At 43.0% G+C, this 13216-nt stretch overlaps 1 protein-coding gene across 1 annotated transcript in view; it reads right to left on the reverse strand.

The window, feature by feature from the left end:
* Positions 1-137: 137 nt before the first annotated feature.
* The window catches only part of VIPR2 (vasoactive intestinal peptide receptor 2), a 120342-nt gene continuing 107263 nt past the window's right edge, over positions 138-13216 (reverse strand). The window contains exons 7-13 of the mRNA XM_066584619.1: positions 10880-11030; positions 8555-8615; positions 8046-8115; positions 5172-5263; positions 4608-4737; positions 4483-4524; positions 138-2548 (exon numbers count right to left, since the gene is read on the reverse strand). Of these exons, the coding sequence (XP_066440716.1) occupies positions 2375-2548; positions 4483-4524; positions 4608-4737; positions 5172-5263; positions 8046-8115; positions 8555-8615; positions 10880-11030 (720 nt within the window). The 3' untranslated portion in view covers positions 138-2374. The remainder of the gene's footprint in view (positions 2549-4482; positions 4525-4607; positions 4738-5171; positions 5264-8045; positions 8116-8554; positions 8616-10879; positions 11031-13216) is intronic.

A 13216-nucleotide genomic window follows, 5' to 3' on the forward strand; every position in this document is an offset into this window, starting at 1 on the left:
TAGAGACACAAAATTGTGATATCGCTGCAAGAAAATGCAGCGATATCACACAGAACAGAGATGCGATATGGCTGCGATTTTCTTGTGGCGATATCATTGTCGCCTGTGTGAAAGAGGCCTAATATATAATTTACACCAGAAACTGGTGTAAATTATATCAGAGTTGTATGCCAGGTCAGACCTGACGTACATTTCTGTCTAGGTGCCCCTTCATGAATTCAGCGCATCGTGCGCCCATGGATATTGCACTAAGGAAATACTGGGCCTTGTGAATTTTGCAGAGATACGCCGGGCTTATGGACAATAAAAGAGACATGTTTAAAATAGCCTATTTGTAATGTGGAACCGGTAGGTGGAAATATTAACAGGCTCAGTCTATTGGGACCATGGGGATAGTAGTCTCTGGTCTTACTTACCCGTCCTGAGGGAATGGCAGTCTTGTTAGTGATTTCAGGCCTTAGCTCTACACAGTGACGGGCAGTTAAAAGGTAAAACTTTGACCACAGGGCTTACTGAGTCCTCGCCCCGGCTGCTGTGGGTTCAAAAGAGGAAACCACTCCATTGCAAGAAACAGAAAATCTTTATTGAACTGATATGCAGACTTCTTCTCTCTGGGACCATGCTGGGCGTTCAGAGGGTTCTGCTGGTGGTCGGGCATCAAATACTTTCTCACTAAAAAATGGGTACAATGCTCGCCTTCAACCAATTTTTGGCCTTAGTGCAATGCAAGCATGCTCACGGGTAGAACCCACTTCCTCTATGCATTGCACCGAAAATCTCTTGTCTACATTCAGATAGCGTTCATTGGCAAAGCTTGTACTGCCCTTCGAATCGCAGCACCATCTGGCCATCTCAGCCCCCTGAGGGTACAAGCCAACAAACAAAAATAAAGGGCAAAATGTTGCAGAACATTAAACTACTTGCTTAAACTGGCTAACCTCCTACACACTACTGACTGATATACAGCTGCCAATGATTGAGAAGGGTAAAACCTCATGACAGGTTCCTTTAAAAGAGGTTGTGCCCCGATGGCATCCTTGGTTCGTATGCCTTACTACGGCATATCTATGCCATAGGGCGGGGTCCTCCAATCAGGATCTTCCCCTGGAGAGCCATTCAGTAAGAGCGACTCCTGTTCTTATGAACCATGTGCCATCCAATTATTAGAGGGCGCCATTCGTGTGACTAGCCATCCTGTAATACAGGGAAATGCCATGGCTTTCCCCGGCAAAATCAGCTGATTGCTGCGGCTGCTCTTAGCAGGACCAGGAGCGATCAGCTGTTCGCCCTGGGCCCCAAATTATGGAAGGGTTATACATGTTGGCCCAACCCCTTTAAATATTGCATGTAACTGAATTATTGAATTGTGTGAAAATAAAAAGGTTAGGTCCTTCTTAGGCCGGCTTCACATGAGCGATTTTGTGCGTGCGATACGCAGAGAATAGAACCCATTGATTTCTATGGGTTCATTACCATTTCTGTATTTTGTAAGACCAAAGACAATGGGGAATAGGTAAAAGGAGAGCGCTTCGTCCACTAATCCAATGGTTCAAATGCAATGCAAGTATAAATATGGATGGGACTTACCCGGTGAAGGTGTGAAATGCCCCCAATGAAGAGGGGTTCCCACACACCACCTCCATGTCCCGGTTGGCGTATATTAAATTCAAATCCAAATGGGAATCCACGTACTCGTTTCAAATCCCCCTGTATGTGCAGGGGGGAGCAGGCCACCGTCCGTCGTATCCCTTCCAAAAGGGCTCGACTGCTAAAGAATCCTGAGCTATACACAAAAAGAAAAAAGAGGGCCCGGCGCTCCGTGAAACGTATCCAAAAAGTCACAAAAGTGGTCAAATGGAGGACCCTTTAATGGTATATGCAACGCGTTTCGTCGCATGCATGATGGAATACTGAGTATGAACGTTGCATGCACGATCCGTCCACAGAAGTGATAATTACTCTACTGTAAACACTTATCTGAGCTGTTCTCTTGTTTTACGCCTTGAATAAGCGACAAAATCAGTTTGCTAGATAGGGTATTTTTCATAAATTTCATCTCTTTTACAGAAATGTACATAAATACAAAGTTTTCCTTTACCAGTCCGATCAAACATAAACTGTAACGCTCAAATAAACGACCACAAAACATAAAGATACAGAATAAATTAGACGAAAATAACTGGATGGTAGTAAAAGCCTAAAGAGCAGAAAGTGCTAGAATGAAGTCCCAAAGTTCGTCTACAAGTCCATTGGTCATCCGGGCTGCAGTAGCCCTCATTAATGTACAGATATATTAAAATGATACGTCTTATACTATAAAATGCTATATTTAGTCCTTTGCGCCATTCTTGTCGGCCTGGTGGAGTTGCAGGTATTAAATGACTGATGTTTCAGTCTGCATGATGGATGGCGCCCTTGAGTTTCGCTTGAACTGAGATACACATTCGGAGCCGTTACGGGAAATGGATAGACTGTGCAGGCGGTAGTCTCGGTTTATGTATCTGTTCAGATACAGACTTCCCCATTTTCTCTTTAACTCTCCTTGAACCTAGTACACGAATAAGAAACATGTGTTAGTGTGTGTAATAGAGGACTTTGTAGCATAACTGATGGGGAAAGCAGAACATATTCTACTCCCCATTGCATAATGACTGAGTTGTATATAATTTTTTTAAATTCATTAATACCCTTTTTTAGCCATTTCTTTCCATCTGAACACTTCCTAGAGTCTTTCTGCTCAGGAGGTCATGTGACTGCATTCTGAATGCCTGAGAATTCCTTGGGTTTATGTTCTCTCAGAAAGTCACTTTTTCAGTATAATTCCTGTGGGATGATATTACTTGGACTCTACCATATGAGCTCTTCAGGGGGGGGGGTCACAGAAACTCCTATCTCAGTTACTACTGATGATTAGAGGCTCCTGTCCCACAGTTGTAATAAAGGAGATCACATCCCATCCCTTTGACTGTATAATTATAGTCTCTAGTTAATTTAGTGAATAAAGAAGGTAATGCAGTGTCTGCCCTGCAGGTAGAGATGGTACTGGCTCCAGTTGCTCATATGATACTGTGCTGACACAGAGCATAGAGAGCGTACGCAGGGAGAAATAAAATCATCAGACAGGAGGCTGTACTCCATGGAAGTGACTGCCCAGAGTGTGACAAGCAATCAGGTGGGGGGGGGGGGGGGACAAATTGGAAAAAATGTGTTTTCGCTGAAGTGAATGAATGGCCCTTTAAAGTGTTTATTAATTATTTGTTTTTGTGCATGAAGCTGGATTATGCATTTCAGGGCAGATTTACGCGGCCGTAATTTGCTCATTTTACATGTTTTTTTACGTACATAATATAGACAGCGTAACTCCCATTGATTTGCATTGTATTTTTTACAGGCATACTTTACATATGTAACAAAAAAAACCTCAGCATTTCCTAATTTGGTTCGAATCAGGGACAAAAATGAACCATCAAAGTCTATGGGGTCACCTAAAAACGCAGAAAATATGCAGTTGCATGCAGATTCACTGCATTCTTACACATGTCAGCAGGAAACAGTGGGAATAGTGACATCAATTGGGCCTTCTTACATTTGGTGTGCGTGAAAACGCAGTAGATACAGATGCAACACGTAAACCCCCCCCCCAAAAAACTACATATGCACCAAAAACGTACTGAATACACATTCTGTGATAACTGCGATTTTTATGCCCTGAAATCCTACATGCCCGTGTGAAGTGTGCATATAACTGGAATTAAAGGGACAGCAGATATTTAAGGGGGTTGTCAAGCAATAGAAAAATATGGCTGCTTTCCTCCAAAGACAGCGCCACGCCTGTCCACAGGTCGTGTGTGGTTTTGCAGCTCTGCCCTATTCATGTTAACCCTTTGCAATCCAATTTTGGATTCAGGGTTTCCTTGGGGGCTTTCTCTTTTTGCCATTATACAATGGCGACATCTGCTGGCAAGAGCCAGTACTGCAGTATGGGACATGCTGGAGAGGCCCCCGACAACAGAGCGGCCAGTAGTATACAGTAAGAATACTCTGCCGGACGTCTTCCGACATCGGAGCTGTACAGTCTTCAATCAGAATGTCTTCAGACGTCAGACAGTGGATTGGAAAGGGTTAATGGAACTCTGCTGCAATAAAGCACAAGACTCATAAAAAAGCACGGTGCTGTTGCTGGAGGACAGTGGCCAGGGTTTTTCTTATCCCGGACAACGACTTTAGGGCTTAAGCAGATGGGGCGTGTATTTTTTCCCGTTATGCGTCCGTGATAATCACAGCCGCATTACGGAACAATATGAAACCACTTTCGTGAATACTCTGCCTGAGAAAAGCTAGGACCAGCCCTAACTTTCCCGCACGTAGTTAGTACATCGTGCGGGAAAGATTGGGCAGGACTTATCTTCCCGCTATGTTTTTCAAACTCCTGTTACACCTCTGGGAATACCCCTTTAACTATCAAGCACAAATTGTACTTACTTCTGTATTCAAGAAGCAGTACAGAATTGCCACCACCAATCCCTAAAAAATAAAACATTTCCGCATTAAAAAAATACATACGATTAAGTGAAACTGTTTAGATATTCTCATCACTTCTGAATTACCTGAAATGATCCGATGCAAAGTTCAAACCATATCTGACATTCGCTTAAGCTCGAGATCGGAAAAACAGCAAACACCATATAATGAACTCCAAAGAGCGGAATAAGCAAGAGAGTCGATTTTGTGAGTCGCCTGGAAGGAAACAAAAAAAAAATCTTTTTGAAAACACAACATACAGCGGCACATTTATCACTGGTGTCGGGCCAGAATTCTGGGGTAAGCTGCATTTGGGGGGGGGGGGGGGGGGCAAAAATCAATTTAGAAAGATTTACTATTGATTTAAGTCAAAAAGAAAACATATATAACGCCTCTCACTTCCCCTTTTCAAAGGTGTCTAAAAAACAGGGGGTGGGGTTTGATGGAGTGAGGTTTTTAGAGACATTTATGACATATTTAAAGACACGCGGTAATACAAGCATTATTAGTAGAATCAGCCGAGAAACTTCAAAAAGCCTTATAACAAAATACTTTTCACAATCACGTCCTAGTACGTTTACATGATACAGCTGCCAATGAAATATTGAGTCACTGTGCCTTTAACATGGGTCATTCATTGTAAGACATACTTGAATTGTGACTGGTCATTGCCGCCCACATCAGGAGACCTCAGCTTCTGAAGCAGAATTCGAATGATACTAATAAATAGACAGAAGTTTACCTGCGAGAGAGAAAAACAAATGTTCCTGCTTTATTAAAGGTCCACTACGACAAAAACACATTTTTTCATGCATGCCCCCCTGATCTGATTGCCTTTCACACTATGGAGGTCTCCTCTGTATATTCTAGCCACTTTTGAGCCTGTCTGATGCTTATCCCACACCATCTTGAAAGTGAGATATTTTACTGTCACTTTCAATCAAACTCATGATGCATCAGCAGAGCATTAGTTGAGGCTATACCATTTTTGCCTGCTGGGAGAACAGTGTAATTATCAGTGCCTTCTATATTCATCTAAATAAGCTAGAGCCCATAACTATACAGTCAGAAGGATGCGCTGTGATCTTCTCTATTACAACGGTGTGACAGGAGTCACATGATTATCAACAGTAACTGTTATAGAACTGTATGTGTCCCCCTCTACGCATTTTCTGTGGTGGATCCGTGTAATAACATCACAAACTGAGAATCACAGAAACTAGAAAATTAATGCATAACCCCCAAGTGAATCTGAGCTGGTCATAATTGAGATCACATGACCAGCTGAGAAAAAAAAAAAGAGGCCAGGAGGTGCAGACAGAAAGAAACAACTAACCAAGGTAACACTAGGTCACTTACATACACAGGGGGGCTAGCTACATAATGAATGAATAAAAAAAGATCATTGGAGCGGCCCCTTTAAACACAAGGGGTACATTTATTATAGGTATGGCAGTAGGATTCTGGTGTAAATTGCATCTTATTTGGTGCAAATCATTTAAAACAGATTTAGGCCGGCTTCATGCAGGCGTATGCTTATTTACGCGCGCCTGATCGCTGCATATTTATGGAATGAACAATGCTTTTTTTGTGCACGCATTGGCAGATTTTTCTGCACTTTTTGCTCCCACAAGGCATGTTTATTTGTGTGCGGCAAAAGAAGACGCACCGATTGAAATAGCTAATTAGTCTTAATGAGTTCCAGAGATATTCTTTTTCCTGCGCAATTACATAGTGTTTCATGCATTTCCTTGCATATTGCGCAAATACACAGAAAGAGAGCATGTTCTATTTTTTTTGCGTGACCAAAATGCGTGCACAAAATACGGAAATGTGAACAAACCCATTAACATCAATGCGTTCTATTCTCTGCATATATCGCCTGTATGAAATACGCCTGCATGAAGGCGACCTTACTATTGATTTGTAATTTTAAAAAAAATAGACGTTCCGCCTCTTATTTCACTTTTCAAAAAGGGTCTGGAAAAGTGGGCGGGGTTTGAATGGCGTATTAGAGACACTTATGGCAAGCAACCTTTTGATAAAGGTCAGTCTCACTCCATTAGCTGGGTGCTGTACAAAGTGCCTCCATCTCTAGACATAAAGATGCAACAAATTTACCAACATTGCGCAACATTTTATAAATTTGTAACATTTTTAGGCTGGATTCAGATGACCGTATATCGGCTGGGTTTTCACGCCGGCCGATATACAGCGTCTCTCTCTGCAGGGGGGGAGCCTGGTAGAGCCAGGAGCAGTGCTCTGAGCTCCCGCCCCCTCTCTGCCTCCTCTCCGCCCCTCTGCACTATTTGGAATAGGGAGAGGCAGGATGGGGGCGGGCTAATTCCTCGGAACTTAGCCCCACCCCTGTCCCACCTCCTTTCTTTGCAAATAGTGCAGAGGGGCGGAGAGGGGGTGGAGAGGAGGCAGAGAGGGGGCGGGAGCTCAGTTCCTGCTCCTGGCTCTTCCATCCTCCCCCCCTGTAGATAAGGAGCCAATATACGTTCGTCTGAATGCAGCCTCAAACTGAGGAAGGGAAGAAAAGCTTCCCTTCTTTCTGCATTTCATCTGGTACCCATAGGGTTCCTTTGATGTACTCCGCAATAGCCTAATAAAGGATGCTGTTGTCCCAAACTTCACTACATCCTTGTCTTTGGAATATTACACATCTGTTTGCATATGGAACCTTTTTTATGACCGAATGAAGTAAAACAAGAACTTTTTACACACAGCCTATTCCAAGAGTCTGTGGTGCAATTGTTCTTTTTTTGGTATTCTCTAGTAGGTGAGACCTTGAGGCAGTAGAGGTCTACTGCTGCACACAGTAGGCACATATGCAGAACTATTTGTCTCTATGGTAACAGACTACAAACAAGCTCTGTGGAGTCTGAGCCAACAGTCTCACTCCCTTATATGCGCCTCCTATTACTTGTTATACAGTTTTTGGTTAGCAAACAAGTTGGGCACAAATGTCTGTAGTCTGTTAGTATAGAGACATATAGATGTACATATCAATGCTGCTTTTACATTGGACGATTATCGTTTGCATGAGTAAACAAGCTGGTGTCATCATCACCATCTCATTCGCGCTTGTGCAGCCTGTTTCAACAGGCAGATTCATCGTTGACTCGTTCAACAAGCATCATTCATTCTGATTCAGTGTTTCACATTCCTATGTTAAGGACTGATTGAGAAGTCTTTAAACGCAACTACAAGTGAACGAGATAGCCATGATTTTTAGTCCTGCAGAAACTGAGCGATTCTCTTTTGTTGTTCAGTCGTAGGCTCGCATTTAGGCTTCCTTCACATGGGCTACAAAATCACGCAGAGGCTAGCAAAATACGCCGCTATGCTCACAAAAAAACTCATTCATAGCACAAATACGTTGGGCTGTGTATCGCTCAAATATGCATACGCCCGTGTGAATACACCCTTAGAGAAAATTAGGACAGACATCGCACAGTATAATCAGACCATCCACTAGCAGATATACTTCATGTACAGCTAGATGGAAATATACTCACTATAATTGAAATAATAATGGGTATCCTTATGACCCACCACGGAATACTTTCCTCGTTGGTATCCCAGCATCTGCAACAAGAAGCATATCAATAATAAGAAAATAAAGGCAGACACTTAAAGGGGTTTTCCATCCCAAACCTATCGATGACCAATTCTCCGGACATCAACAACAGATTGGCGGGGGTCATAGGTTGTGTGATGGAGTTGCAGGCTGGCCAGTAGGCTCCATACGCCGGTCTCTAGCACAGTGGCCTGGTATTATAGTGCAGCTCCCTCCCATTCACTACAAGAAGAGAATGTTGCACCGCCTTACCATCGCACTGAAGAGGACGCCATTGTAAACCTTCAAGACAGTCTGCCGCTCCTTCAAATCATGCCAAGCCCCTACCAATCTGCTATTGATTACTTGTCCTGAGGATAGGTCATCATTAGGTTTAGACTGGACACCCCCTTTAAGTAAATCTTAAAACACATTGCTTATAGATTCCAGCATTGCCATCATACATACCCAGTATCTTCTAAGTAAATTCTTGTGAATATCCATACGATGATACATATAGTAGGAATACCTGGTGAAGAACGTATTAAGTGATTAAAGTCTCAACCACTCCTCAATGTTGCCAGATTTGCTTATTTTGCTTTCCTGTGCTGGTTTCTCTCTACATTAGGCCACACCCTTTCTATGCAAAGCCACACACTTTATGCCCGCTAACAGTAATAGTGCCATTAGTGACTCTTAAAATAGTGCCCTCACTCAGTATTAATGCCCAATCGTGCCCTTGCTCAGTAATAGAGCCTCTGTATGATCCCCTCAGTAATAATGCCCCTGCATGCTCCCCCCCCCCAGCAATAATGACCTCACTGTCACTCAATAGTGCCCTCTTTTTATGCAGTAAAATAAAAAAACAGCCTATACTCACCTGTTTTAACATTTTGGTCTGCACTGCTCTGATCGTCCACTCAGTTCAGGTGGCGCAATCATGTCATGTGATCGCTGTGGCCAATCTCCAACCTCAATGTTGGTACACCTTAGGCCAGGGACTGTTTGTAGCGATAATGTGATCACACTACCTGAAAGTGAGCAAGGGACCGGAGTGAACGGGGTGAGCATAGGCTGTTTTTTAGTTTGCTCCAACCAGAGGTGTGTATGCAGTACGTCTCATCCTGAAGCATATGTCACCTGCTTGCTGGGATGGCGGGACAGCCCCCAAAATCTGGAACTGTCCAGCTGAATCTGGGATGGTTGGGAGACATATATAAATGGGTATTTTCCATTCCTATACTTGTTGAGTGGGTGGATTCTTACTGGTATAATGTCAGAGCTGTGCTGTGCGCTGACACAAAATTTGGCATCTACCCCAGTCCTGCTTGTCTTTGGCTTTCACAACATAGACACATTGAGGGAGAGTGACTGCAGCAGCACTAATGTGCCTAGTGAGGACTTCCACAGCCTTCAGGACTCTCTTCTGTTTGTGTTACAGCACATTACATGTACCCCACCAGACATGACACAAGTGTTATTTGAGCCTTTTTGTCAATACGTTTTACAATAGAGAACCAGAAATATAAAAGCATCTACATATCTCATTAAACCACCCACTTCCAGTAAAGTGACAGGTGCCCCGCCCCGATAGCACAACTTGTCAACTTGCCTAGTATAAAGATGGCTGCAGACAAAGCCACAGTGACCAATTGGAAGGATGTTACTCCCACCTAGACATAAGCAGCTCCGTTTATGCAAGCTAACTGTCACTTCTGCACAGGATGCACTGGATATGTAACCTAAAAACACTACACTACTGCACACCAAACAGTACAAAATAAGAAAGACAACCGCATAAAGGAAGCAAACTCTCCCTAATAAACTAACAAGGAAGGGACCTGCCTAACCCACGGATTACCCGTCCTGACAAGGACGAACCTGACCTCGCACCTTGGCCACTAGTTAACCCTATGAGGGATAGGCGAACAACACAGAAAACAAGAAGAAATACATATAAACTGCTGTACTCAGCTTTGTCTACCTGTCACAGGTAACAGAGGAACCAGATCCAAGCTTCTGGCTTCATCTACAGCCAGTGGATGACCGAAAACAAACCCCACCCAGGCCAAGCCCCAGGCCTGGCTAAATAGCCCTGACAAAATACCCACAGGTGAGACCAAGCATGACTCTTCTAATACCACTGCTACTAGAGCCAGAAGACAGTCTGATACAGATTTTGTGTGTGTTTGTATCTAGCAGGGAAGCGATCCCAGAACTGCCACAACAATAACATCCCCACGACAGCCCCCTGGTGGATTGGGACATACGCCATCCTTCATCTTGGTCATCCCCTTCACAATCACAAATATACTTGATGATAGGATTTTTATTCAACAACATATAGCATTAATATATATGGAGTAATTTATATTTATAAGGTTAACCATGCAGTTTATAATAGGGGTAAAGTCCTTTTTATAGTCAGCAAACTCTCTTGTGTTATTCCAGGGGAGGAATGGGAGGACTTCAACTTGAGAAAATGGAAAACACATGGCTGGGCGCCTAACACTTTACAGGAAGGGGACAGGTTGATAAGTTCTACTAAGGGGCGTGGCCCAATCTGTCACTTTACTGGAAGGAGTGGGTTGACGGGTTGTGCTAAATGGGGAGGGCACTTGTCACTTTACCAGAAGTGGTTGGTTTGATGAGATATGTAGATGCTTCACTACTACTACTGTTTGTTCCTATGGAAATCTAACATAGTTTTGAGCTTTGTAGAAGAAAACAGAATGGAACAACCAACCGGGGAAGATTTTAATTTTGGAACAGAACAAGAAAAAAAATCCTTACCCCATCCAATGAGGAGATAAAACATAAAATGCCTGTTCGGAGAGAATATGACCACTAGAAGAGTGTGCAGATAAAGTCCTTCCACCAAGAGCCAGTAGAAGTTTGCTGTTATGCAGTAATGAACAAATACTAACATGATCTTACAGCCAGTCTGCAACACAAGACAAAGGAGATGGCAGCTTAACATCACTGGACTCATCATTCCTACTTTACGCTTCTTTATTAATTGGCATAAATCTAACATCATCATCAAAATCCTTGTGCCACCTCCAAAACTGAAGGACATAACATTACATTACCTTACTGTATGTTTAACCCCTTAATTACACGGCCTATTTTGGCCATAAGAGCGCAATGATTTTGGGGGGATTTTCATCTCAGCTTTTCAAAAACATTTTAGCATATCAGGACTTGTTTCTTGTGAGGTGAGCTGTAGCTTTTATTGGTACCAATTTTAGGGTCCATAAAATGTGTTGTATAACTCCTATTACATTTTTTTGGACGACAGGGAGAAAACAACAACTAAATTCTGCCATAGTTTTTTTTTAACGCATGTATTAAGCATGCATCATAAATGACACGATTACAGCAATACCTAAATTATATATTTTTTAATGTTTTTTTTTTCACTTTTGCAGACTAAAACCCTTCTATATTATTTAAAGTATTATATTTTTTTTGCATCGCTACATTCAAAGTCCCATAACTTTTTTATTTTCACGGATGGCTTTTTTTTTGCGTGACAAGCTGTATTTTTTATTGGTACCATTTTGAGGTACAGATGGCTTTTTTGATCATTTTTAATTGCGTTTTTTGGGGAGACAAAATGAACAAAACAAGCAGGATAAATAATGTGTTGTTACAAATGCAAAGATACCACACAAGTGTTTTTTTAATTTTTTTAGAAACAAAAAAGGGAAAGTGCGCAAAAAATATTTTTTCAGTAGTTTTTTTAACATTATTTTTACTATTACTTTTTTTTCTACATTTTTTATGCCTCTGTAGGGGACTTGAACCTGTGAAGTTATGATCGATATGATAATATATTGCAGTACTTTACTGCAATGTATTATCAATATTGTTAGCGATCATGGCAGACCCCAATGCCATTTTCTGGTGTCCAGTTGCCATTGCAAGCCATTGACCCGATTACATCGCAACGGGACGATAACATCAGAGAGGGAAAGCCCTCCTTCTGTGAACCCTTTAGACACCGCGATCAGCATTGATTGCAGCATGTAAGGTGTTATCACCGAGCCCTGATGTTGCAGCGGGAGGCAGACTACCCATAGACAGCTCCTGCCATGATGGCACTGCTTCACTTCTAAGCCTGTGCCATCCATAGGACGTAAGTTTACGTCCATTTATGGGAACACCTTTCCAGTCAGGACGTGAACCTAAGGCCTGTAGCTGCAAGGGGTTAACACTAGGGATGAGCGAACGTGTCCGTTACGGACACATCCGCACCCGGACACCGGCTTTGCCGAACACTGCAGTGTTCGCGCGTAAGTGTCCGGGTGCCGCCGGGGGGCGGGGAGATGCGCGGCGGCGCGGGCGGCAGTAGCGGGGAACAGGGGGGAGCCCTCTCTCTCTCCCTCTCCCCCCCACTCCCCGCCGCACCCCCCCGCGCTGCCACGGCGGCCCCCGAACTTTTTCGCCCGAACACTGAAGTGTTCGCAAAGTTCGGTGTTCGGGCGAAAAAGGGGCGGAGCCGAACGTGTTCGCTCATCTCTAGTTAACACTGTCCAAAGTAATCTTGTAGATATGATACCCTTTAATGGCTAACAAGAAGGTTACTTTGTTTAACTTTTTACTCTACTGCCTAACAAGGTACCAAACGTTTTTCTAAAACAAGCCTTACACAAAAGATGGCAGACATCCGAATACTCATTCAGCCCACTATTTCACCCCCTCTAAATTTCCCCATAAAAACTGTCTTCCTTCTTTCTGGATCCATTTTTTTTTTCTCTGTGCTACTCTTTCATGTCGAAGCTATAACTTTATTTCTCCAGTGACGTAGCTGTATGAGGGCTTGTTTTTGAAGGAAAAGCTGTAAATTTTAATGGTACCATTTAATGTAATATATAATATACTGAAAAACAAAATAGAAAAACTATTTCTATGTCCTCATGTCAGCCGAGCCAGCAGCATAGCTTCGGATCCGCCATCCCACCGACTACAATGATAGCTTTCTTTTGTTTATACTCGCCCTTAAAACCTACCCCACCACCCCCATTAGATTTGCTTTGGACGTGTCAAGTGGGTGGTCCCCACCACTCACTGCCAATCAAAGCTGACATCACCTCGTGGCAGCGAGTGCTGGGGTTCGCCCAATTG

The sequence above is a fragment of the Eleutherodactylus coqui genome, chromosome 12, assembly GCF_035609145.1.
Source record: "Eleutherodactylus coqui strain aEleCoq1 chromosome 12, aEleCoq1.hap1, whole genome shotgun sequence".
Taxonomy (NCBI): domain Eukaryota; kingdom Metazoa; phylum Chordata; class Amphibia; order Anura; family Eleutherodactylidae; genus Eleutherodactylus; species Eleutherodactylus coqui.